Source organism: Anopheles gambiae, chromosome 2 (assembly GCF_943734735.2).
Source record: "Anopheles gambiae chromosome 2, idAnoGambNW_F1_1, whole genome shotgun sequence".
Lineage (NCBI taxonomy): Eukaryota > Metazoa > Arthropoda > Insecta > Diptera > Culicidae > Anopheles > Anopheles gambiae.
This window is the reverse complement of record NC_064601.1, coordinates 56,931,147-56,958,331: the sequence shown is the minus strand read 5'-3', so window position 1 is coordinate 56,958,331 and position 27,185 is coordinate 56,931,147. Positions and strand designations below refer to the sequence as shown.

General features: G+C 37.9%; 3 protein-coding genes across 5 annotated transcripts; 1 reads left to right on the top strand and 2 right to left on the bottom strand.

Annotated features, from left to right (window-relative positions):
- Window positions 1–1,763: 1,763 nt before the first annotated feature.
- Window positions 1,764–15,652, bottom strand: LOC1271057 (E3 ubiquitin-protein ligase RNFT1). 3 transcript variants are annotated; one of them, XM_061640932.1, is made up of 5 exons: window positions 15,195–15,652; window positions 13,302–15,128; window positions 13,019–13,234; window positions 12,540–12,633; window positions 2,682–2,783 (listed from the first exon to the last, which is right to left on the bottom strand). In XM_061640932.1, the coding sequence occupies exons 2-4, from the start codon at window positions 14,904–14,906 to the stop codon at window positions 12,565–12,567; spliced, it is 1,890 nt and encodes a 629-aa protein (XP_061496916.1). In that variant the 5' UTR covers window positions 14,907–15,128; window positions 15,195–15,652; the 3' UTR covers window positions 2,682–2,783; window positions 12,540–12,564. The 3 variants fall into 3 exon arrangements, with proteins under 3 accessions (XP_003436880.2, XP_061496915.1, XP_061496916.1); XM_003436832.2 differs by lacking the exon at window positions 12,540–12,633 and having other exon boundaries at window positions 1,764–2,783; window positions 15,195–15,498; XM_061640931.1 differs by lacking the exon at window positions 12,540–12,633 and having other exon boundaries at window positions 1,764–2,783; window positions 15,282–15,498.
- Window positions 15,653–21,765: 6,113 nt separating this feature from the next.
- Window positions 21,766–23,482, bottom strand: LOC4577018 (serine protease grass). The gene is made up of 4 exons (XM_001237629.4): window positions 23,327–23,482; window positions 22,988–23,219; window positions 22,715–22,926; window positions 21,766–22,633 (listed from the first exon to the last, which is right to left on the bottom strand). Exons 1-4 carry the CDS (start codon window positions 23,406–23,408, stop codon window positions 22,251–22,253), a joined length of 909 nt encoding a protein of 302 aa, XP_001237630.3. The 5' UTR covers window positions 23,409–23,482; the 3' UTR covers window positions 21,766–22,250.
- Window positions 23,483–23,982: 500 nt separating this feature from the next.
- Window positions 23,983–25,236, top strand: LOC1275890 (serine protease easter). The gene is made up of 2 exons (XM_315174.6): window positions 23,983–24,381; window positions 24,451–25,236. Exons 1-2 carry the CDS (start codon window positions 24,044–24,046, stop codon window positions 25,103–25,105), a joined length of 993 nt encoding a protein of 330 aa, XP_315174.5. The 5' UTR covers window positions 23,983–24,043; the 3' UTR covers window positions 25,106–25,236.
- Window positions 25,237–27,185: the final 1,949 nt, after the last annotated feature.

Below are 27,185 nucleotides of genomic sequence, written 5' to 3'. Positions count from 1 at the left end.
GGAATGAAGTTTTGATGTGTTTTTTTTTAAATATTTTTGTCACGGTTCTTCAGTTGATCATTACATTACCTACATTTTCATGTTATACAAAGCATGTTTATAATTTAAAAAATCGAAGGATATTTATCTTTTTAATCATATTTCACTACTTTTGGCCAAACATTGTTTCATATCATGAATTTGACTGTCAAAAGTGCGAATAACTGAGCGTATACAGACACCAAGTGCTACAAATCCACTAAACGACCACTAAACGGCTTCTAAACGACTCGTTGTGTTCGATTGGTGCCATAGCGCAGCCTAAGTTGGCAACCCGAGTATTTACAGCAATTATCCGCAGTACGCGATACTCGATATACGCGAATTCGCAGTACGCGATTCCTCTAAATTTGACAGCTCCATGTGTTTTTTTGCAAATATTTTCATTCGTTGAAATATTTTATGCTCTTTTTTAATTTCCTTAATGTTCTTAATACATTTTGCATTAAATTTGAGCAAGAGATACCTGTTTTACAAAAAAAAAACTTTAATGCAAAACTCTGTGGCGATATATTTCAACCCTCGAACCAGCAGTGTAAACTATTTTTCCATAAGAATCCGCTATACGCGAAAACTCGAGATACGCTATTACGCTCGGTCCCGTACGATAGCGTATATCGGATAATAACTGTATTCAACTTTAAACTACAATAACTTTTGATTCATTGTTTTTATTGACCTGAAATTTTCCTGAAATTAGCCCCCAACTTTTTTTTTTATATATTTAATGCTTAAATTGTAATTTTCAACAGCCAGGAAGTATTTTATTTTAATTTATTTTAGGTTGGGAATACACGAACCGAGATCGTCGCGGTACCGCGAAATTCGCGCATTCCCAAGTGCAACAAATCCACTAAACGACCACTAAACAGGTTCTAAACGACTCAAACTTTCAACCTAAACGGAATATAGAAAGAAAGACTTCGTTTAGCAGACGTCAAACGACTCATGCATTCTAAAAATAGCAAAAAAAGATGGTAGCGCTCTCTGTTGGTGGGATACCCCAACCAGTTGAGCTTCATCGCTTGGAGGAGAGCTTTCTCATTTCCTCTGTACTGTTGTATTGTTTCGCATTGAAGTTATGCATCGCTAGAACTAGAACGGCGATACGATTGTTTAAATACTAATCTCCAATGTACACCACCAGCACTGAAGCTAGTGAGATTTGAAAAACGGTCGTTGGTGATGAGGACAAGCAGTATAATGATATGTTGTAATACGCCATGTATTGAGCAAATTGCATGCTATGCAGCTTTCGTTTCTGTTTTCTATGGACATTTGATTTTCCAGTCGTTTAAGCTTAATCTGTGACGCTTGGGATGTATATGTAATGTAAACTTCATCGCCGCAATGTTTGATGACGGCTTTTTTTAGCGGCACAACAGCTCGCGAGCATTTGCCACACGCGAGAAAGAGATGGAATGAGAACGGACAACGGCTGACAGCGATTGGCCAGCGCGCTCAGGCGAGGGATAGGAAGAAGAACAGCGGAAGGGTAGCTCGACGAGCTGCTTGACAAATTTGCTGTAGGAAGGAAAAAGAAGGCATGAGAAAATGCGCGAAAGGCAATGATTTCTTCCGTCGCTTTGCACAGGGCATCGAAGCTCCTAAGCATCGAATTTTATAATGCTCTTCTACAAACTCACATTAAATTTGAGGCAAATTCGGCAATTATTTTTATTATTACTTTTCTCGATGAAACTCAGAAGCTGTCTCAATCGGTGTAATATTTAACAAACCCATGATTGTTTTATTAATTGCAAATAATTATACAGTATACGCTCGGTTATCCGCACGCTCGATAATCCACACCTCGATAGTCCGCACTTTTGACAGTCAAATTCATTCGAAGAAACAGTTTTCGGACAAAAATAATGATATTTTATTAAAAACATAAATACCTTTCTATTTTTTTTAAATATAAGCTTTCTTTGCAAAACACGAAAATGTATGATACATAATAGTTAACTCATAGAACCAGAGAAAAGTAAGAAGTTTTTTGAAGAAACACGTGAATACGTCATTTTATAATTCGCACTCATTCAAGTGCGGATTACCGAGCGTGAACTGTATTCTACAATTGTTCATGTTTTGCAGTGCATCTTAACGATAATACGGCTAAGGTTTTACAGCATTTAAACTTTTTCAATAGTTACTAAAAACTTGATGAGCCCATATCTCACATAGTACCTTCCTAAAAGAAATACTTATAGTTTTAATTTGTTTTTCTTTAAAAAAAACGAGGCAATTTGCCGTTTGACAATTTTGAATCTTCAATCCTTAATGTAATACATGTTTAAAAAAATTTTTTAATAGACATTATGATACAAATAAAAATACAATGATTGAAATGATTTTTTTTCTTTAAAATGCATTTTTGAATGAGCATTTTATTTGCAGTTACAAAATACAAACAAATAAAAAATGTCCCTAAACTAAAAAAAAGCTGTGAAAAATTATAAATGGATAAAAGGAATGGAATTGCGTTTTAATTATAGTTCTTCCTTTCTTTAGTATAATTGCAAAAAGAAGGTAGTAGCTCCATCACGATACGAAGGATCGTCAACAATTTTTGCGCGGCACAAGGGACATGTTTGTTCTCGATCAAACCATGTGCCAACACACAATTCGCAGAAGATGTGATTACATTCGAGCAATACAGGCGAATTGAAGTTATCATGGCAAATGGAGCACTGTCCGCCACACGCTTGCAGTTGTTCCTTTGTTGGAACAGTTCCGTAACTCTGTAAAGAAAAACAATAATTCAATTATATTTCCAGTTGATGTAATAAAATTATGTACAAAAATCCGGACCTACTCGAAATAACAAAAAACCTAATGAAGAAGTGATTAATTAACTCCGCTGCAATGTTGCTTTTCATTCGTTGCCTGCAGCGTTTGGCCTTAAAGGCCTTATTATACGGAGGAAAATACTGTCATTCGATTTTGGAATCTATCCTTCAAACAGGGTTTAACAGATAGATGCCAGTCGGAAAATCAGAATTCAGCATGCTCATTTCAACGAATGATTCTTTAGAATAAAGCCAAGAAAATCAATAAATTAAATAATAAATGTGAAAAGTGACAGAACTATTCTCTTGCCTTATTCACGTACGAGAGGCATTTTTGTGCCAACGTCTTAGTTTGAAAGATAAATGCCAATCAAGAAATGACAGTATTTTCCTCCGTCTAATAAGGCCATAAGGCCCGTGGCAGCGCTCATCCGATGCGATTTTATTGGAGGAGATTTATATGGGATTTGACAGATAACGTCGGACGTGCGATTTCGTCGTCCGACGGAATCAAAAAAAAAAATTGATTCCGTCGGATTGTCGCATCTGATTTTATCTGTCAAGGCGAATATTCCATAAGCTGCATAAGCGATTTGGTACCCTAATTTATCTTAATTTATTTATCTTTATCAGGGTGGCCTAAGGTCTTTGGGAGAGAACAGGTCGATGCAAAGCCCGTTGCTAGGTTGCCATTTTCAGCTCGTTTTTGACAGTTTCATGAAAAAGTGTTTACAAAAAAACGGGAAATAGACAAACGAATTTTACATATAGAATATTGTATGGCTTCAATATCCTGCGGCCAAACACTCATGGAGACATATGAAGAAGTAATTTGAGTCCACCTTGTATTCAGAAACGTTGATAGACTTTTTCATTGTATGCCATTCTGTAATCACGAATCACCACCGTTTGCAACGGTCTTTCCGGAGGAACCAAAAGCTTATTACTGATAAAACAGCACAGTACATGTCCCACTTGATATGAGAAGTCCTATTAACTTTCAATTAAACACTGAGAGTAAAATGTAACATCCAATCGGCATACACAGGAACTATAGACATACCTTCCTTAGCTTATAACCCGGCGACGAATGTTAAATGATATACTGTCTAAACTCACTGGTTGAACTTCGATTCCCTGCCGACTATTGAATATGTGATTTATTTGGCACGTTTTTCCATACAAAAAATTATCAAATTTTTCTGGGCATGCCATGAGATTTTTGTGAAATTTTCAAAAACCGGTTATCTCATACAAACGCATGCGTTTTAATTGAACTGTCAGCCAACTATCGAGCGTTTAACTAAAAAGCGTTCAACTATTGAATTCTGACTGTAGTTGGATTGTATCAGCCATTGAAAATTCTAATTACTCAAATGAGGAAAAGAAAATGAGTGCAAAATGCTGAACAAACCGCTCGTTCACTCCATAGCAACGTCCATCGCTAAACAATGTTCATTTCAACTGTCAAAATTTTCCCATGGCTTTCTGTAAACTAACTCTAAACGCATCGCCCTGTTCTCTTTCAAAGATCTTGGGGTGGCCATTCGAATCAGGGCTCTGGAGGGCACCGAGCGGAACTGTCGGTTAAATTTGGCCGAAATCGGAGTAGTGATGATCGGAAATGGTTTTGAGCCGTGGATGCGATTCCGGTTTTGAGCCGTGGATGCGATTCCGACAATTCATCACTAGTTCCAAGTGTGTGTACGTGGATATTTGCATTTCTATTTCGTTTCCAGACAGATGACGCAAGTATGTTTTCCATATGCAGTGTGCAATTGAGTCTACCCAAAATGTGGCTATAATCCTGTTGCATTCGATTCAATGTTTCTTAACACTTTTACGGCCGCACATTTCGCTCTCGTTTCTTTGCCAGGAGCCGCAGCTATTGTTCTAAAAACTGCGCGGTTCGTTGGGGTGTTCTGTTGTTCTATTCTGTTCTGAGTAATTTGGGCAGAATACAACTGTAAAATGTATTTAGGGTAACTGTACCAGTTTTCGGCAGAGTAGCTAAAAACGTGAAATTCTGCACAAATGTGGTAAAAAATTTCACAAAACACAATTTTGTAGTGAAAGTGTAATTATTTGATATTCACATAGCCACAAAGTTTCACACCATTTCATTACGTATTTTTCAAAATATCAAATAAATTGTGCTTTTTTTCTGCAGCTTTGCTGTCAGCTAATGGTTCGGCAGGTTTTGTGATTAAGAGAATCAGAACCGTAAAACAGTGAAAAAGTGGTGTATGTTAAAGATTTTATGCTTATTTAATTTATTCAAACTTGTTCGGAATTTTAAAATAACGATAAACAAGGTATTTTTCACTTTCAATGCTGCCGAAAATAGGTACACAGTAAATGTTCATTTTTGACAGCTCGATGTTGTGGGCTCCTGCCGAAACTCGGAACAATAACACACCTTGGATTTGGCTGAATATTTCTTTAAAAATTGATCAGAACACTACAATGCGTATATCGACACATAATATGTCCTTTCTTGTACCAAATATCACCAATTTTACGACAAACAATGCACTAACTTAAGAGAAAAATAAATATGTGTAAGCCAATTCGCACCGTACGCTATAACCATCAAACTGTCAATGGCTGCTCTGTTTAAACGACGCATCAAAATGGCTGTCAAAACGGGCCAAAATAAGCAACATAAAATTATTAATTAAAGTGCTTTTTAACATCAATATTAGGAAAGTAAGAGTGTAAAATTGCTTTAAACATTTTTTGTACATATTTACATAGATAATAACATTTTCTGATTCGTATTCGCGCTGCCGAAAATAGGAACACAACCTGCCGAAAATTGGAACAAACTGCCGAAAATAGGAGCAAAAGCAATGTTTGCATTTTTACGAATATTTATGAAAAAGGGCTTTGAACCGGCAAATAAAAAATAGTGTAACATATTATGATAGTTTATCAACCAGAATAACATCACGTTCATGAAAAATAATATAAAATGTTTATTTGTGAGCAGTTTTTGTGAAACTGCTGCACTAGCGTGCCGAAAACTGGTACAGTTATCCTAGTTTCGAAAAATATAGCGACAAAATGATGGTTCTTCTCTGGAAAACTTACTTTCACATTTTAATAAATTTTTATAATGTATTGTTTTGGTTTGCAAAGCTTTAAGCAATTCTCAAAATATTCTTGCGGGCCACATTCAAAATCGACGCGGGCCGCATGCGGTCTTAAGCAAGTGTGCTTAGTCCCCTTCTTCGCCATCAAGCAGCTTAAGAGCAATAAGTCTACTGGCAGCGATGGACTGGCGGCCGAGCTCTTCAAGATGGGACCGGAGAGGCTTACCGTCGAAATCAGCTGATCGTGAAAGTATGGGTGCAGGAGGAACTACCGGAGGAGTGGAAGTTGTGTGTTATTCACCCAGTATACAAAAAGGGCGACAGACTGGATTGTTAGAATTCTCGAGCCATAACGGTCCTTAATGCCGCCTACAAGATCCTGTCCCAGATCCTGTTCTGTAGACATGTGCTCCTTGCTACAAATTTTATCAGCAGCTACCAAGCTGGGTTTGTTGGAGGCAAATCCACCCCCGATAAAATTTTCACTCTACGGCAGATCCTCCAGAGGGGCCGAGAGCGCCAGATCCCTACGCACCACCTGTTCATCGACTTCAAGGCGGCCTACGACACCATAGACCGGAATGAGCTATGGAACATCATGCAACGGTACCACTTCCCTGGGAAGTTGATCCGGCTTTTAGAGACCACCATCATACTTGACGTCGGAATCGTTCGAATCTCACAGGGGTCTGAGGCAAGGAGACAAACTTTCCTGCCTGCTCTTCATTGCCCTGCAAGATGTCATTCGAAGCGCGGGGCTAGACAACGACATCCGTGGAACGATCCTCTACCGGTCTTTCCAATTTCTTGATTTCGCGGATGACCCGACTCAAACGTGAAGCAGCAAGAATTGGATTGAGAATCATTGCGACGAAGACGAAGTACCTGCTTGCCGCAGACTCAGACCACCTGGGAAGCAGTGTATTAGTTGACGACGATAATCTCAAGGTAATAAAGGAGTTCTGTTATATCGGGACGGTCGTTACTTCGGACAACGACATCAGCAGCGAAATCCGGAGGCGCATTGTGCAGGAGAATCGTGCATACTATGGGCTTCATCGACTGCTGAGATCCAGAAGACTTCTAGCCCGCATGAAATGTGAGATATATCGAATATTGGGCCTAATCGCGAACGAAAGTCGATATAATTTATACGATCGGATAATATGCTCCATTCCGCCGGTGGAATTTGTTTTCCACTGGTGGATAATTTTCTCCACTAGTGAATAACTCTTTCCGATTCGAGTAGCCATTGGTTTTTTGCCTATCTGCCCAAGATCTATTAAGGAGAACAGGTCGATGCAAAGCCCGTTGCTAGGTTGCCATTTTCAGCTCGCTTTTGACAGTTTCATAAAAAAGTGTTCACAAAAAAACGGTGTATAGTTAACGAGGAAAAGTGGACGAATTTACTATTAAGAAGATTCTATTGGTTAAATTTCTTGCGGTCAATCACTTCTGGAGAATAAAGGAGAAGTAATTGCAGTCTACTATGTATTCAGATAACCTCATTGTTTGCCATTCCGTGACCACGAATCACTACCTTTTGCAACGGTCCTACTGGAAGAACGAAAAGCTTAACAGGCATAAAACAGCACTTTACATTTTCCAACTGGGTAACAGAAGTCATATTTACTTTCATTTAAACACTGAGAGTTAAATGAAACATCGAATCGGCACACACAAGTACAATATGCATACGGTCTTCTGCTTATAACCCGGCGACGAATGATAAAGGGGATGCTTGGATTGTATGGATTGTATCAGCCATGTAATATTCTAATTGGATTCTAATTATTATAATATTCTAACAGAAAATAAGTGCAAAATGCAGAACAAAACTCTTATTCACTCCATAGCAACGTCCATCGCTAAACATAAACAATGTTCAATTTAACTGTCAAAATTTTCCCATGGCTTTATGTCAATTTACTCTAAACGCATCCTGTTCTCTTTCAAAGACTTTGTATCTGCCAATGGTGCCCTTTCCGTTTTAAGTTCGTAGGCCGAAATTTCAGCAGCCAGTCAGTTGTTTGCTTTGTATAGCAGTTTTCAAGCAGCTATCTAAGTGGGTATAATAAACAGGTGGTCTTATCCCAAGGTGTATGAATTTAGAAGGCTGATTATTATCGCTTCTTCTTCTGAATGAAGATTTTAAGAGTGTTTTTGAAGGAATCCAAGCATGCATGATTGATTCTTTCATCATAGTAGTCATATAAATGTTCAATAAAGGTTTAGTTCGCTTTCATCACTAGAAGAGAATAGTCCACATTTACTGCGTTACAACAGTTTTGAGTATTCGTCAAGCCTCCAGAAAGCTTGTTTGAACAAAAGTTTTCACCCATTCTGTCAAAAATTGATATTCAAATTTTGTTATAAAAAACATGCTATGAGACCACCTGGAGTACATACTCTTTGATACTAGATTCCACCACATGATCTCTTTAATGCACCCTCCGTCGACACCAGAAGTGGCCTTAGGCAGTATCAACTGTAGGTCTTTTCAAAAAATCCCGGTACAGTGTAAAAAGGGTGGTTGCCTGAACAAGTTGAGATGAAACAAAATCGTATTAACTGGGGGACGAGGTTTGAATCTTTTCTGAACTTGCTGCCTTCGCTGACCCTTGATCCTAAAGTACCATCAACCTCAGCCAAAATGGGTCTGCGAACGTCTATTTAAAAAAAAAAAACTCGTACAAAAAGATATAGAAGCTACGCGGTACAATTGTGCCGTGCAATAAGGAGTGTCCGAAATCGCTCACGATCTCTCGCCCTCGCCAGTCCATTATCCTAGCCTCCAAGTCATCTGGTCACTGTTATTTAAACCTACCTCTCCGCAATGGCGGATTTAATGGTAAGCGGACCGAGTGGTCGCGGGGGGGGGGGGGGGCGTGAATGGTAATTCCAGCATATATGGCGTGTAACAGTAGTCTCATCGCGGGCCTCCTTGAACGATAGAGGCTTCTTCGACGAAGGGACTCATAGACTATAGGGGGCCCATATATGAGGGATCCCGACTAACCCCCCTCCCCTCAGCAAAATCCCAGACAAAACATGAAAGTGTGTTTGATCCTAAGCCAAGTGAAGAAACCACACCCTCCTCCCTCGTTCAACACCTACAGAGGGTCCCCACTCCGTGTACCACTTAGGGCCTTAGGGTCAACACCCTAAATCTGCCACTGTCCCTAACAACACGTTACGGACTGGGTGGTCCGTTTCCATGCGTATAGCACGGCCTGAGGTCGCCGTACATCTCGTATAACTCGTCATTATATCGGCTTCTCTATTGTGCTTCCACACATACGGGACCAAGATGATTTCGTCAGATTTGATAAAAATAAAATAACTGTGTTAAAACTGTAATCTATGAAAGTAGAGAAGCTATTCAAGTGTACATACTGGTTTAAACGAATGAACAACAACAAAATATTGAGTGACGCGTTTGCCACGAGGCGTGGCACTTAGTGATGTATGAGTCAATCCGAACATTCCCGGGCTGTAGCCATTCATAAGCTAAGCAGAGTTTTGGGAGATAGTTCGGAAGGTACAAGTAGGCACAACACCTTCGATAGGTGCAAGAAAACGCCAACGATTCCGACCGGAACTCGTCGCTCCAACGGGTAGGAGTTACTTATACCTTCTTGCACTTAGTGTTCCTACACGCCTTCTCAATCTCGTAGCATCCACGTGTCAGAAACGATTCTAACGAGCCGTCATCTTCTAACGTGCCTGATTAAGTCAACTGAACGTGCCGTCATAAGGTTGGATAAAAGAGAAGGGTTAGAAGAAAGGAATTTTTTATGTTGGTTTATCATTTCTTAGCTTTGACTATAAAGACTAAAAACCTATTACAAATCTATAAAATTTCGTGGTTTTATTCTTTAAAAAAAGTTAAATTTATATTTTCTAAACAAGAATATTTTAACTTACTCGAGAGATAAAACATCTCAAATAACTCAAACAGCGATAAAACATCCTTTTTTGTTTGCTGTTAATCATGGTTTTTCATATTATTTAGTTTTCCACTGTTATATCAACTGGTGCACAGTGGATTCAGTGGATATGGCTATCCGACTGAAATGCTTTTTTTTATATGATGTTTTCAACTGCATATCCCACTGCTCGACTTTTTAACCACGTTGCTATGGCGGCAAACACCATTCCACTCCACTGCCAAACCGATCGATTAGCGAAGATTCTGATTGAGAAAACACAATTGGATAACATTCGAATTTTGTTAACCGATCGACTAAATTATCCACTCCGTTATCAACTTTCGTTCCCGATCAGGCCCATAGTTGGCATTCGGTGGGGCAGGCAATTTAAACGGGAAACAACGAAAGCAATACACGTATTCCGCGATATACACTATACTCTTCTTCTTCTTCTTCTTCTTCTTTAAGACGTCTTACTCGATATATGCGATACATATTCTAAATTTGACTATTCTTTGAGCAAATTGTACTGATTTAACACATCAATTGTCAAATGCAACATAAATTCCATTTTGGCTGAATTTCAAACCCATTTTAAAAGGGTGCATTTCCAAACGTTGATTACTCAGTGAATAAAACGAGTTATGGGTCAAACGACACTTCATTTTAAAGCGTAAGTCTTCTTCTTTCCGTTTTTGTGCATAACATGTGTCAAAAAAAATGTGTAAAATAATGTAGAAAACATGGGAAAACCTGCACCTCGATAGGGCTGTCAAAATTCAACTTAGGCGGGATGAAATTAACATTGGAAGTACGCACTAGGAGTCAAAGTAAATTTTCTGCTCGACAAAGTATGCAGCACACATTGCAAAATGACTTGTAAAACCCTGTATCATTGTTTTATCTCCCTACTCCTTTCCCAACGCGACGAATGAATTGAACTGAATGAATTGAATGAATTGACGAATGAATTGAAAACAAAAACAGCGTCGAGTCTCACTTGCGCAAATCACGGAATGAGTTAAAGAAAAACTAGAAGAAGAAAGGTATAGCGTCGTACCGCGACGTTCATTCTAACAAAGCGATTTCTATGCTCATCAGCAAGGTATCCAACATGTGAACAGTTTCCAGTTAAATAAAACAGGAAGCAATGCAATTACCATGAAATTATTTGTTCTGTAATGTTTTACTTTTTAAATTTTCATTAATTATTACTGTGGCGACCACCTAAAGTCGGGCACCTCATATTTTCACTTATTTTCTGACTTTGCGGCATTTACCCATCAGAGGGATGTCTCACCAAAAAATCTGACAAACATCTTTTAAAATCTCGGAACACTATGCATAAATGTGATAAAAGGTATGAAATTTATACGGTCCAATGAAAGTCGGGCAGTCTTCATTTCATAGCAAAATGACCACGTAGTATGCCAATATTGACCAATATGTTTCAGAACCATTTGATATCAGTTATTAAAGGTCCATCGACCAGTTTGGATGATCATCTGTGTTTTAAATAACCTAGGCCATGCGCTAAATGGTACGGATTAAGCAATTTAAATATCAGAATAATTTTGAAGAGGGTATTATTGTTTTTCGTAATTTTAAAGAAATAAAATTATTTAAAATTATCAGAAATGAAATTATAGAGAAAATTTTTTGTCATTTTTGCTACATAATTAACACAGGTTAAATACGAGAAAAAATATTAAAGAAATATTTGAACACAACCATGTGGGGAACTCCTCAAAAACATCCGTTTTTGCGGGTGCTTGAATAAAAAAATAATTATTCATGTTTGTAACATCAAGACATATATTTACTATATTATAAGTATATATTCTTATAAGTATATTATAAGAATATAATCAATTGATAAGAACTAAAAAAAGATGATAGAGGGCCGCGTCAAAGCTATTGGTTGTATTTCGAAGGGCTTTGCCATAGTACGGAAGTCACTTTTTGTTCAAAGGTAAAGCCAAACTGTCAAAGAATTCTTGGTATTGTGTTTTTAAGTTAGAGTTTATTAAGAATGTATACATACACATAAAAAAATCTATCAATTTTGATGCAAAAAATGTCGCGCAGCCTGATAAAATCCAGAAGGAATATTCATGCTTGAAACCGTTTAATTAATTAGAGTATCTAGAAAGTTATAGAGATGCATAAGCGCTGATGGCAGGAAGTCTTAATCATTATCATGCTAAATATAGATATAATTTAGGTTTTAACATGTTCAAACATGCTCAGTAACCAAGCCAGGAACAAAAATGTTCAACCAATTCGAAGCAGTAATTATTCTATCTAAATAATGCACAAGGGCATTGAGGAAATTTGAACTTTAAAGGCAGGTAAGGCAGTAAATTTCCACTACTTCTTCATTTCTGATAGTTCTAACAGTTTAAGTAACTCTAAAATTATGAAAAACAATAAATCTCTTCAAAACTACTATACTACAATTATTTGAGCCTTCCATAAACGTTATTTGGCTGGTACAGACCCTAAAGCGCTTGGCCTAGGTTATTTAAAACACAGATGACCACCCAAACTAGTCGATGGACCTTTAATAATTAATATCAAATGAGTTAAGAACCATATTGGTCAATTTTGACATCCTACGTGGTGATTTTGCTATGAAATGAAGACTGTCCGACTTTCAGTGGACCGCATAAATTTCATACCTTTTACGCATAGTGTTCCGAGATTTTAAAATAAATCGGTAGGATTTTTTGCAGGGACATAATTGAAGAGTAGCCTATAGAACTGTCCAGGGTGCTGCAAAGTCAGATAATAGGTGAAAATAAGAGGTGTCAGATTTTAGGTGTCCGCCACTGTACGTGCAAGTTTATTCGTTTTAACATTGACCAAAGCAAATCAATTTTAGAAAACCAACTGTTACAATTGTTTATCTATGTTTACCTAAAGGCGTTAAATACTAATCGTTAACTGTTTTTACGATGGTTTAACAGAAATGGATAACAAATGAATGCGGGGCAACTACAAAAAATAAAATAAAAATTAGCGATTGTTCATTGCCATTACTGCAATACCTTATTGTTCGCCTGCAAGCGTAGTTAATGTTTCTTATTGTTGTGTAACGTGGTCCGTATTTTTTTGATGCATGACATATTTCATATTTCATAGTCATAACAATACTTACAGTTTTTTGTAGTAGCTTTACAAATGATCGGCGACAGAACTTGACCCTATCAAGCAGATCCGTCGATTTAGCAACTATATATACTGCAGATAAAATAACGCCGACCATCTTTTCCGAACCAGAGTAGGATTCAAACAGAAAAATCAACCATGGTTGAATGGGGGCTGCGGCACGATACAATTGGGAGAGCGATTCTATCATTAGGTAGACCTTGCCCTAAAGTCACGATTTAAACAATATATTAGCTTTTAGAAGTTAATATGTGCTTTTATATGGTACTTACCCTACTTTTGTAGTCTACCACTCGAGGCGGCATAAGCGTAACAATAATTTTGATTACAATGGTGATCAGCTTCAGTATTAAATCTGTTATACAAACAGCAAACAACAGTCCTTTAAGCGATTCAGGTTGCAGATTATCAGACATGAAAAGTATCACCAGACAGATACTCTTCCATTCAATCACAAATCCAAATATGAGTAATGCTAAAATGATAATTATCAGCTCACGCAGCAACACCATAACACGTCGTTGCTTTTGTTTCGATATTTCTTGTCGGACTACCCAATTTGCGTGGTAGAACGTCATCAATAACAACAGAAAGTGCATTATCCCGTCTAAATGATCGTAGCATAATTTAGCCAACAAAATCAGAAGTAATGGCATATACCGTGCTAATGTTTCTATTAAGGCGCGAGTTTCTGGCAACTGATTAAGCGCTTCATGAACGGTGGCTTCCTCATTCTGGTGATTCGAACTGATGCTGTTACTACGCGTAGCACCACCAGCACCAATGGTAGGTGCATTTCCTGCCGTCGGTGTCAGTACAGCACCATTTGTGCCATCACTACCCATAGATGGAATACCCTCACCACCACCAATAGATATGGAAGACTGTGAAGCCATCGACACTGATGCTGCGGATAGTCCAGCAGCGGATTGCTGGTGATGCAAGGCCAAAGGTTGATGATTGTTAAAGTGGTGATGATGGTGACTGTAGTTAAAATTTGGCATTAGTGGTGAACGTCCACCAATCAAAGAGCCCGAAGGTGGAGCATTTTCATCGCCGGATTGAATCCATAAGAATGGTCTAATACTTGTATTAGCTGTGGAAGATGAGTTTGACATAGGGTACAGCTCATTGTGAGAAGAACGCGAAGAACCTCCACCAATCGTCCCGGTTCCGTCGTCGACATCAATTACAACATCACTAGTAGCGATGTTAGAATTTCCATTTCCGATCGAACCAATAGAGTTACTCATCATCGGAGGTGTACTTGTTCCTGTACCGTGAGACCGCTCCGAATTGAGAAAGAGTCCTGTACGCTCACCGGAAAATAAACTACCCGGATGTCTTGCCTGCTGCAGAAGGGCCATAAAATCGTTCAGCATAACGTTACTAAAGTTGGAACCTCTTCGTGAAGTCGTTCCATGATTGTTAGACCGTCCACGTTCAACAGACATAAGCCGGCTAAACATACGTCCATTACTCAATGAGTTGCGAAAGCCACTTGGTCCTCCGCCACTACCCGAACCTGCTCCAATTGACATTGATGTACTATCTAATGATCCAATAGATGTCTGACGCTCGACGACGGGGGTGCGGATCTGTGACGCAGGTAACGGAGAACCAGTTGGTGGAACAGTACCGCCAGATGGTGGCTGCTGGGTGCAATTTCCAGTACTGGTTTCGTCAACAATACTTGAAATGTCGTTTGAAATTATAGTAGGCGGGGACGATGATTCTACTGATGATAGTGAGTTGGATGCTACGACATTAGTATCTTCCGCTGACGGTACAGAATCATCCACAGGTCGGTTCGAGTTTTCCAGCTGATTATTGGTCTGATGTGTGGTGTTTACTTCTAGGATAGCCTTTTCGGACATTTTACACTATAACTGGGACGTGGGTTCACACACCACCTCCGCTTTAAGTTTTGTTCTTATCCTTCTGTTTTGCTGTTAGAACAAGCAGCTGTTTCCAAGTTTATCAACAATCGTCTCTCGAAAAAAAATCTTCATACAATGATGCGCTAACCCGGGATGTACTTTAGTTGCGGGCAATTATCTGTCGACCGTCACAGACTTAATCATTTTACTTCCTACATCCTAAAAATGATATAAGATTTGATCTAGTTAAAAATCGTCATTACCAAGTCGGAAATTAATACGAACGGGTTGAAACACCATTTGACAATAGCGTATTAGACAGGATTTCACTACGATATCGATGATTCTAGTAACATTGATGACTCATCCTACCGTGAACAATATGAGTGCTGGTTTTGGTTAACACAGTAATAATTTCAACTACCATCTTACGAACAGCAAAACAATCCGTAAAACAAGTTCCACATACGATATCAGAACCTAGCGATGTTATTTTTGTACTGAAAAGAAAGTTTTCGATTTTTGTACAGTTTTTCTTCTTCTGCTTGTGTTTCTGTTTTTATGTGTCACTTTCGAAATGTTTACATGCGTAGCTTCGATTCTCAAATTTCGTCACATACTGCCGATTTGATAATCGTAATGAGATACAGTTGTCCTTTTCCGTGTCCTCCCTTATGGCTATCATAACGGTATTCATATTAATCTGTTTTGGGGTTCGCCAAGGTCAACTAGGCAAGTGAAGTACAATACATAAGTGTACAAATGAAATTCAAATTACAGTATGTTCAAATTGGGCACTGTCTGTTGCAAAACAAAACATATACAGTATGTTCCTGAGTTACGCGGTTCTCGATTTAAGCGGCGCTTTGGCACCAATCGAACGGGACAAACAAACACGACTCTGTTCGATAGGTGCTCTGTCAGCTGTTCGATGTCTTACCGTAGCAATAGACGATGCGCAATCTCAGATTGCGCATATATTTATCTGTCAAACGGGTCGGTTTGATATATTTATCTGTCAAAAAAATTTTATATACCTCGGACATATAATCTTGAAAATTTATGCGCAATCTTGGCGCAATCTGAAAATGTATGGAAATGACGTTTAAAGCTCAGGGTTGGCTACGCGAAATGACTTATGTTTTGATAAAACGAATATATGCGCAATCTGAGATTGCGCATCGTGTATTAATACGGTTACCGTAGCAATAGACGATGCGCAATCTCAGATTGCGCATATATTTATCTGTCAAACGGGTCGGTTTGATATATTTATCTGTCAAAAAAAATTTATATACCTCGGACATATAATCTTGAAAATTTATGCGCAATCTTGGCGCAATCTGAAAATGTATGGAAATGACGTGTATAGCTCAGGGTTGGCTACGCGAAATGACATATGTTTTGATAAAACGAATATATGCGCAATCTGAGATTGCGCATCGTGTATTAATACGGTTATAGACCCGTCATGATGTACTGCATATTTTCATCTTGAAAATGGAGTATTTTCATAGTTTAAATAGATATCCATCTACAGAAGGAAGATTCAACAAATAATTTCCTAGTAATTCACATCAATAATAGTATAAAAATCATTCAAATTTAATATTAAAAAATGTAAACAAACGTCCGTGCCCAAACACATACAGTGCATAGACAAGCATTAATTATGTACACGTAATAGTTTTATAAGTTTCAAATCTGTATATATCATTTTATAATTGATTGAGAAGTATTACAATCATCATTTATAGCTATTTCAAATGTTTTGCACGCAATTTCATAAAGAAAAAGAGAAAAACTACGCATACAAACTTGAAAATGTCCCGAATTGAGTTCTATCTACTGTAGCTTTGACAAGTTTGACAGTAAAGGTACGCACAGCACAGGTGGGTATCGAACAAAGTGGGTTTATTATACAGGTGGGCTTATCCCGAACAAATTGACAGCCGTACTGTAGAAAAATGAAAACGAAATGACAGGAGGGGATTCGATCATTTGTTGATGTATGCGTGTGAATTCCAATGGCTATTTTGGATGATGTGTCGTAGTGTGGGTGAAAAACTACGTATCACAATCGAATCCCCTCCTGTCATTCGTTCGTCCAATATGGCCTTCCCGCCAAACCTATAAGCCCACCTAGTCCCTATACCCACTTTGGTATCGAACATCACAGACAGAATCAACTGACATGTTCAACTCGACAGTACAGCCTGATGGTGGCTTCTGGGTGCAGTTTCTAGTATTGGTTTCATCAACAATACAGGCGGTCCCCGAGATACACGGTTATTGGGGACCGAAAACGGCCGCAAAATACCGCGTATCTCGAATTTCCGCGTAAGTCGAATCTCGTGATTTACAGCCAAAATATCACTAATTTTCGTGCAATTTTGCAAGTAGGGGGTGGTTTTAGCCACCAAATTAATTATTTGATATGTTTCTAATGAATTGAACAGTTTTAAACCTTTTCAAATGGTATTTTACATTCGATCAACACGGAAATTATTTGGTATTTCACAATGGATGTGTCAAATCAGTACAATTTGCTCCAAGAACTGTCAAATTTTGAAAACCGCGTATCTCCGAATCCGCGTATAAGAGGTACCGTGTATCTCGGGGACCGCCTGTACTTGTCTACCAGCGACGTCGATTGTTTGTTTGTGTGTGTCGGTGCACCTCCATATACCGTGAATCCTCTCTTAGGGCGGTGGCAACGATTTTTCGCATGCGATTTTATCGGATGGCCTGTCAAATTTATGTATGGGATTTGACAGATAACGTCGGACGACGAAATCGCACGTCCGACGTTATCTGTCAAATCCCATATAAATCTCGTCCGATAAAATCGCATCCGATGAGCGTTGCCACCGCCCTTATTTGAGAGGCGATGGGACTGTCGAATAAGAGGAATTTTCAAATTACAGAGGTTGAAAGTGAATGAAAGGTCCATACAAACAAGAAAGAGACACAACATTTAGTATGCAGCCTTAACTGGTGCTATAGGAAATTGTGCATTCGATTGCCAATTTGAGCATACATCATTCAATAACCATGGCAACACCATACACAACTAAGAGGGACACAGATTTCACAGGTTTTCCAAATTAGAGGGACAAAAATGTACTGGAAATGAAGAGACTGTGGAAAATGTTCAAATAAGAAAGTTTTTCAAATTGTAGAGGTGTCAAATAACCTTTAAGTTGGCAACCGGATACCCGGGTATTTTTTTAAACTTTAAACTGAAATCACTTTTGATTCATTGCTTTTATTGACCTGAAATTTTCCGTAGCCTCCCAACTTTTAATTTATGATTTTTTGGTGCATAAGTTGTAATTTTAAAGAGTCTGTAAGTATTTTATTTCGAATTTTTTTAGCAGCTGTCAGTTGTTATGTTGCGCTCCGTGTTATGCTGTGTGGAGTCGTGCGGTTAAGTTGTGTAACTTGCATTGTACAGTCTGTTCCCGAGTTACGCGGTTTCTGCGAACCCGACGAATCCGCGTAACTCGAATATACGCGTAAGTCGAATTTCACGTTTTTTGACTAAAATACCCAAGCGCCACAGATTAAGCTTAAACGACTGGAAAATTGAATATCCATAGAAAAAAAATGAAAGTTCCACAGCTTCATTGGTTTGATCAATAAATGGCGTATTAAAACTGATTATTATATTGCTATCCTTTTCTTGCAATGTGTTTCGACAAGTTTCATCTTATCATGACCTATATAGCCTTTTAACTTTCCGAGCAAAAATTTATATACCGACACCAACGACCATTACTCAAATCTCACTTGCTTCAGTGCTGGTGGTTTCCATTGGAGTTTAGTATTTAAACAATCGTATCGCCGTTCTAGTTCTAGCGATGCATAACTTCAATGCGAAACCATACAACAGTACAGTCTGTTCCCAAGTTACACGGTTCTCGACTTACGCGGATTCGGAGATACGCGGTTTTATAAATTTGACAGATTAAATGTCAAATCAATACAATTTGCTTCAAGATCGGTATAAATTACATTTTTGCTAACAAATTGAAACCGCTTAAAAGCCGGAAATATTAGAATTTTCTGCACGAATCTTAACAAATAAATGATGATGTATATAAAAGTACTACATTAAATCAAAAACTCGGAGTAATCAATAGAATTTTAGTCAAAAAACGTGAAATTCGACTTACGCGGATATTCGAGTTACGCGGATTCGTTGGGAACGAAGAAACCGCGTAACTCGGGAACAGACTGTACAGAGGAAAAGAGAAAGCTCTCCTCCAAGCGATGAAGCTCAACTGGTTGAGGTATCCCACCAACAGAGAGCGCCATCAGCTTTTTCGCTATTTTTAGAATGCATGAGTCGTTTGACGTCTGCTAAACGAAGTCTTTCTATATTCCGTTTAGGTAGAGAACTTGAGTCGTTTAGAAGCCGTTTAGTGGTCGTTTAGTGAATTTGTGGCACTTGGGTACTATTTATTACTCGCAGTTTTTTATTTAAATTAATACTTGTATACACTTTATCATTTATTTGATATGATTCGTGCAGAAAATTCTAATATTTCTTTTAAGCTGTTTCAATTTGTTAGCAAAAAAGCAATTTATACCGAACTTGAAGCAAATTGTACTGATTTGACATTTAATCTGTCAAATTTAGAAAACCGCGTACAGGCGTCCCCCGAGTTATGACCCCCTCGAGTTACTACGATTCGCAGATACGACGATTTTGATTTTGACAGTTAAAAGTTGTCATTGACAAGAAATTGATGTATTTTTTTGAATATCTGGGCTGATAACCGTTATACATACATTTCCAAAGATTCCACAACTACCCTATCTTGAATATCTATATTGTGTACGGATTTTAAAATATAATTATTACATTATCGAACATTATTTTAAATAAAATACACGATATCATAAATTCCAACTCTTCAACTTCGGTTATAAATTTAATATTCACAGATATTCGACATACGACTTTTTCGACTTACGCCTTGCTTTGGGACATTTTTTCGGTCCCAAATACAGTCGTACCTCGGGGGACACCTGTATCTCCGAATCCGCGTAAGTCGAGAACCGTGTAACTCGGGAACAGACTGTACAGTAAAACGTCGATTATCCGGGGACGGATTAACCGGCAGGCGGCTTAACCGTGCGCATAAATCTGACAGCTGTTCATGCGTACGGCGAAAGTTTGCAGCGATAGTCAAATGGGTAACCAGTTTCTTGTGCAGCTCTGTAGTGTCTAGTGGTATTTTCGAAATTTCTTTTTGTTCATGAACAGCTGTTAAACCTATAGTTTTTGATTAAAATAATATTATACTAACGATTAATCGATTGATTCCAGGTGAATTAATCATAAAACTAGTGAATTGCATATTTTTTATATGCGTTTGACATTTCTTAGACCATTATCCGTTCAAATCGATTAACCGGCAACCGTCCGGTCCCGAGCTGCCCGGATAATCGACGCTCTACTGTATATGTTTTCGGAAGTTTTATTACATGAATGAGTTGTCACGATTATTAGGCAAATAACTGGCGAAAGAAGGAGAATGAAAAAAAAAAATAAAAATCTTGTTTTCTGGTGGATTAAACATCCAGACACCAAGCGGGAAAGACGGACACTTTGTTGTAGGGAAAGATGTACACTGAATATGTTGATTTATTTTACTTCTTATATCAATCAGTCACGACTTGGAGAAATTTAATCAATAAAAATAAAGGGCATTTATATGACATCGTTGAGGAATTGATGAGAGATTCTATGGGATTACCCGTCTTACCCGAACATTTCAAAATTGCACGAGAAAACCCTTTTTTTATTTCATGAAAAGATATAAAAATCGATAGAAGCATAAGGCCTGTACATTTTCATGGTCGCTGCATTCATATATCTCTAGATTATCAACATTTTCCTTAATGTTTCCGTCTTTACTTACCTTCCCTTACCTGTTTCAGACAGGGTAACTAAAAACGTAAAATCATGCATAAACGCGTTGAAAATTGTCTCAACACATATTTTTTAAATAGAGATATGTTCATTTGTTATTCATATACGAAGTTTCACATCATTTCCTTGCATATTTGTCAAAACATCACACAAAATATACAGAGTTAAAAATTGTTTGTCATATTTGCTGTCAGCCAATAGTTCGGCAAGTTTCATTACTAAGAAAACCAGAGCAGTAAAACAATGAAAGTGTGTAAAACAATTTTCCAACCCGTATTCGCGTTGCCGAAAATAGGAGCACTGAACAAACTCCCGAAAATATGAACAAAAACAGTGTTTGCATTTCCACGAATATCTAAATCTACCTCTACCTCTAACAATTTTGTCGTGATAACTTAGGAGAAATTGATTAAAATCGAATAGCGCGTGGCCACGGAGCTGAAAAAATGTTGAAAATTTTTTCAACTTTGTCAAAATTGCTTGTCAACTGCAAAAAAGAGCTTTTCTCGTGGCCGCACCAAAAACATACACAAGAGCGACAAAAAGCTCCAACATCTGAATATCATCGATATTTTGTTTAAGAAGCACTAACTAGGTACATAAATCAATTAGAATCATGCATTTTAGCATTATTATCATAACAATGGGTCACAACTGCGCCAAATAGCTGTTTGTTTACGCTTTTTCACGAACGTCAGATTTTGTCAACTTTTGTCAACTTTTTTTCCTGGCTGCTCTAGGTCACAAAATTTTGACAAAAGCTCAAAAAAGTGACAAAAGCTCACATTTTGAAAAAATTGTCAGCATTTTGTCATTCCCGTGGCCTTTCGCTTGAAGGTAGAACTTAAATCATCCCTACACGAATGTCTTCGTCCACCATGGCGAAAATATTGGATAAATTACGAAAGGAAACTCGCTAAGTCTTAGATTTATTTGTGCAAGTAAGATTAAAAATTATCTTGAAAATTAATCATGTAATTATTTTTCCTAGTTGTTTTTCTATTCATTCGTTTGATTCATTCAAAATTCATTTTTTCATCAAATGTTACGGAGATATTGACCTCGTGTTCGAACGTACTAAACGGTGCGTCATTCCATAGTCCATAGTATTAAACTGTAAAGAGTACGATAGTATAAAATATTGCACAAAAAGATCTTCAATAATTTGTAAACGAATAGTTTCTTCCAATCTTTTGCGGGCTTGATTGAATGTTGCGATAGTGGCCCATGGGCCGGACTTTGCCGATCGCTGGTATAGATAGTATTGTTCAGAGTCGGACTGTTTTAAACATCTTTACAAAGATTTTCATTTATCTTCGGAACACAATTTTTACAACGATACAAAGATTTATGTTTACCTTATTGACTCTTAAACTGTTTTTTGTGGTTTTATCAATCTACATGGACGCAGATTCATGAATCCAGTTTATATACTTTGCTATGTCGATATATAAATAAGGCGCTGCATCAGTTTCGTTGGGAAATCCAACCGATAGTAGCCCGTACTCAAAAATGCGACCATGATAATCGACCTGCAATGCAGAACCGGCACTCCCATTCATATCAACCGAATGTTTACCATAGATTCGGGCACATAGATGACCTTCGGTTAAAGCAAACAGATTCTTTATCTGTTCTCGACAAATTTCTCTAGGAACGTTACGCATCCAAATTTGTCTCGGGATGCTGTCATTAGACCAAATCGTATTGTATATAGTCTGCTGCTGCACATCAGTAATATCTACTATGGATACAAACGGCAAGCATATTGGACGAATATCTACAATCACAAAAGAAACGTTAAAATAATGGTATTTTATGCCAAAACAAGCTTCTTTTCCACCGTTTTACTATACTTAACTGTTGTCGAACTGTACCGAGGCGTTCATAAAAAGTAACGCGATATCGTTTTCATAAAAACTAGTAGTAAAATTAGGATGAATCTTCACTATATCAATAGATCTTCGAGTAGTTTGCAACGAACAGTTCCATGTAGTTATACAATCCGTTGCAGTACTAAGATCATATTCACCTAATACAATCTCAGTTGCTTGCTGGAGTGCCGTGACGTTTCTAGAAAGATGTTTATAATCACTTGATATTAGAGTGGCAGTAAGTCGACATTTTTACTTACCCATTAGTCACTACATTCCCACCACAGATTGCCGTTGTAAGCACATATCTGTTGCTAATAAGTGTCCCGTGGCAAAAATGCAACGTTTCTTCAGGATGGCGTAATAATACGAGCCAAGGATTTTCATATACTCTGCCAAAAACTGGGCGTGCTCTAACACTGTAGGGTATCTCTCCGCATTGTTTGTTGATAATATCAGTGAATTCGGTGTGCAATTTATCCGGAAATATCCCTGAAACCAGTGTGTTACACAACAATTAGGAAAACAACATAAACGACATTGTCAGTGAATTAGCAATACATCCAATAAACCACATTTACGAAAGGGCATTTACATACATTGTCCACCAATACTCCAGAGGGTCACTAACATTGTGTAAACAGAAATTGCACGCATTGCCAATCCATATGCGACACACATCTGGACCAATTGACGTATACGCTTCGTATGAAATCAAGTCAAAGCCAACTTGATTGTGCAGAGCGCTCATGACGTTACCTATGCTGATATGAATCTCTCCAATTACAGTCGGTAATAAATTACTTGCACACTAAATTGACTTAAAACAAAAAATCTAGTTTTGTAAATGACTTATACAAATGATGTCTACAAAACGTATTATTCGCGTAACTCGAGGAAAGACTGCTTCATTTGTTTACATCGCATTCAGCTGATTACCGTTATCCGTTGCCAGTCAGATATTTCACTTGGCAAATTGTTTATTGCGCTTTTTAAATCACTTAATTTATTCTCAAAGTAAGTGTTTGGTGATATATAGTTAATGCTGAAATTATAAATTTTATAGAAAAAATACTGGAAATGGTAACATTCCGCTCAAATCTATAAAAGTTCTGCAAAAATATGTGGAAAATACGTAAAATATTGTAGAAGTATGTTTCCTCAGGTTTTCCTGCATCCAATTTTTTGTTTGCACCTTATTGTTGTGCCTTGTTGAGAACATAAAAAATCGCCGGTTAAACATGTTTTTATTTTGGAATTTACTGTGAAGAGAGCAACTTGGTTTGATCGAGCTTTCTTCGTATAATCCGAGGTCAATGCTTTCACTGCAAGTAAAGATCATGGTTCGTATACTCGTTAGTTTGTTGCTGTTGATCGCTATTATATTCATAGGAGGATGCCCTGCTTTAACTGAGAAAAAAGAAAACAATCTTCCTAATTCTGGTTTGTTAGCTCTAGTCAATCAAACCTGTGGAACTCGCTATTATGAAAGTAATTTTCCTGTCGATACCCGTTTATTTGAACATCCATGGCTAGTGCAATTTGGTTACGAACGTGAATTAGTTGTGAACTATGTTTTTCAAGGTCTTTTGATACACTCAAAATACGTACTGACGACCGTGTTTGTCGTTCAGTTTCAAGATTTTGGTCAACTGTATGTATAAAATGTACAATTGTGGAGTGCTGTGGACGCAATAATCATATTTCCTCATTTATTCCCCAGCAAGTATGCAAGAGTCGGCGAACATAACACGTCAACCAATACTGATTGTGAGAAGTTGAGCTTACTCGAAGAAACATGTGCGCCACTAGCGCAAAGCATTCTTGTGGATGAAGTTATTGTTCATCCTGATTATAATATGTTTGCGCAGATAAATGACATTGCTTTGGTGAAACTAAGAGTAGCAGCAATAGTTGACGGCACTGCAGTGGCCCCAATTTGTGTAAATGATGATTTAAATTATCAGAGCTCTTTCCTGTTAGTAGCGTCCTGGTGCGGCCGAAGAGAAACGGGACTCTCGCTCGTACCGAAACAATACTTCATGAAACCAATCAGCCCGTACGAGTGTCAACGTCTCATGCCTCGTCACTCTGTATCTTTTGCAAATGGTATGTTTTGCATAGTGTTTGATGAGAGACATACGAATTCAACCGAATTAGCGTATGAACCTAACCTACGAGGTGGCAGTGGTGCTCCAATCTATACTGTACATGACGGAAATAGGATCTTATTGGTTGGCTTGCTTTCTTACGGACCACGTTACCCAGCGAAATTGCATGAACCATACGTAATCATTCCTGTGGCACCGTTTTACGATTGGATGACAGGAGTGATTGAAGCAGATCGGGAAAAGCACATGTACAATACGTTGATATAAAGAAGCGATAATAAAGTCAAAGTTCACATCGGAACTGTAAACCCCCTTAGAAAAAGTTAACATAATACTGGATCGATCGTAAATAAATTAATCAGTTTATTGGTTGTATGCATCTACCAAAGTATCATGAATCCATTTTATGTGAGTAGAAATGTTTACGTAAATATACGGCTCTGTGTTGGTAGCATCTGGTAGACCGATTGAAAGAATTCCAAATTGAAACGTGCGAGAGTGGTATTCTATCAGTAGCGGTGATCCAGAACCGCCAATAAAGCTAAGCTCCATTGGTTTAACATATTGCGCACAAATTTGTCCCTCCTGCAACAAAATAAGACCTCGCATCCGTTGTTGACATTCGTTCTGAGCGATGTACTTCATATGAATTTGCTTTGTTACTTTATGCTCAACTGTCCATAAAGTGTTGTATACGGTCGGGACCTGAACAAGGGATGGAATTATTGGCGTCAATGGCAAACAAATCGGCTGTATACCTAAAATAAAAAATGGAATTCAAACGAAATGTAGCGAAACAGATTTCGTGTTGGGATAATGCAACCGGTATGATACAGAACTATTGGTGTAAGTGATCCTTTCATTCATGGTCACTACTGCGATATCGTTTTCGTACGTGTCGTTTTGGAAATCTGGATGGACGATTTTCTTTTGGGCCAGTAGTTCAATTATCGGAGGAACATTACAAAGATTTGCCTCGAAACAGTCAGGATCGGTTGTTCGTTTATATTCACCAAGAGTGATGATTGTTCTGTTTGCGGGAGTAGACTTTAATTAAATGATACATAATATTTAACGCATTTCTCAATTCACTTACTCATTAGGCACGATTGCTTCTGTACAGATGGCTGTAGTTAACACGTGACTTTCGCTAATTAGAGTTCCTTGGCAAAACGATTCCTGCTCTTCGGGATGACGGAGCAATACCAGCCAAGGGTTTTCAAAAATTCTTCCATCTTCTGGCTTCAAACGATCACTGTACGGAGTTGTGCCACAGTTTTTATTCAAGACTTGGCTTAGCTCAAAATGCACTTTGTCCGGAAAAAACCCTTAAATGAAATGATGGAAATTGAAAATCATACCAATTGAAAGGAATGTTATAGAAAACAAGCTACTTACAGTTACCCCTAACTAGAACAATAAAACAAAATATAACAAAACCACGTACGTAGCGATTCATTTCGATTCTGGGCTTCGTTGTGCACAAACACGCCAGCAGCCTCACATTACTACTTTATCTCTGAGCTAAGTCGACTCCGCAACCGACCCGCTGATCTTCACCTTCACTTATTATTGTTAACAGTTGTTGAAAAAGATCGGGGTTTTCCGCCATCGTTATCACTCAACTTGAATGTACCGCCTTGTTAGCTTAATACTTTTTGGTTATCAACTTTTTTTTTACTTATTCCGAGACGTAAGCGTTTGATAGGAATTTCCAAGCTATTTGACGTTGATTCAAATACACAAAAATGATTATGGTTTCCAAATGATTGAGTTTTATCAAGATTTTATTGTCATTAATAATATATATTCACATCTTAAACAACAAATAATTAACCTATTTTGTGTAATCGGCATATTATGTGTAACAATGAATAGATCATTTCAATTATCAAATCAAATTATCAAATGAGACAGATTAGGGTTGTGAATTATTATTATTATTACTATTATTATTATTTATTGATTAATGTCATCCAGCTATATTCAGCCTACATAACATCCTTCTTCTTCTTCTTCTTCTTCTTCTTTGGCTCAACAACCGTTGTCGGTCAAGGCCTGCCTGTACCACTTGTGGGCTTGGCTTTCAGTGACTAATTTCCCCCCATAGCAGGATAGTCAGTCCTACGTATGGCGGCACGGTCCATTTGGGGATCAAACCCATGACGGGCATGTTGTTAAGTCGTACGAGTTGACGACTGTACTACGACACCGGCTAAACATCATTACATCCTTATGATTATAAAAATAAAGTAAAAGCGAGAAACAAACTGAACGCAACTGCACTATCACAATAACAGAATAAGCAAAGTACACATACATTGAACGGTAAAATACATACTCTGCT

Excerpts from the sequence above, each read along its gene's own strand:
- LOC1271057 (XM_003436832.2), bottom strand. The coding sequence starts at position 14,906 with ATGTCCGAAAAGGCTATCCTAGAAGTAAACACCACACATCAGACCAAT. Across the intron at positions 13,235-13,301 it reads TGGTAGACTACAAAAGTAGG|GGCAAGGTCTACCTAATGAT; the intron begins GTAAGTACCATA and ends TCGTGACTTTAG. Across the intron at positions 2,784-13,018 it reads TAAAGCTACTACAAAAAACT|AGTTACGGAACTGTTCCAAC; the intron begins GTAAGTATTGTT and ends TTTTCTTTACAG.
- LOC4577018 (XM_001237629.4), bottom strand. The coding sequence starts at position 23,408 with ATGTGTGTCGCATATGGATTGGCAATGCGTGCAATTTCTGTTTACACA. Across the intron at positions 22,927-22,987 it reads GGGAATGTAGTGACTAATGG|AAACGTCACGGCACTCCAGC; the intron begins GTAAGTAAAAAT and ends ACATCTTTCTAG. Across the intron at positions 22,634-22,714 it reads CTCGGTACAGTTCGACAACA|ATATTCGTCCAATATGCTTG; the intron begins GTTAAGTATAGT and ends TTGTGATTGTAG.
- LOC1275890 (XM_315174.6), top strand. The coding sequence starts at position 24,044 with ATGCTTTCACTGCAAGTAAAGATCATGGTTCGTATACTCGTTAGTTTG. Across the intron at positions 24,382-24,450 it reads TTTCAAGATTTTGGTCAACT|CAAGTATGCAAGAGTCGGCG; the intron begins GTATGTATAAAA and ends TTTATTCCCCAG.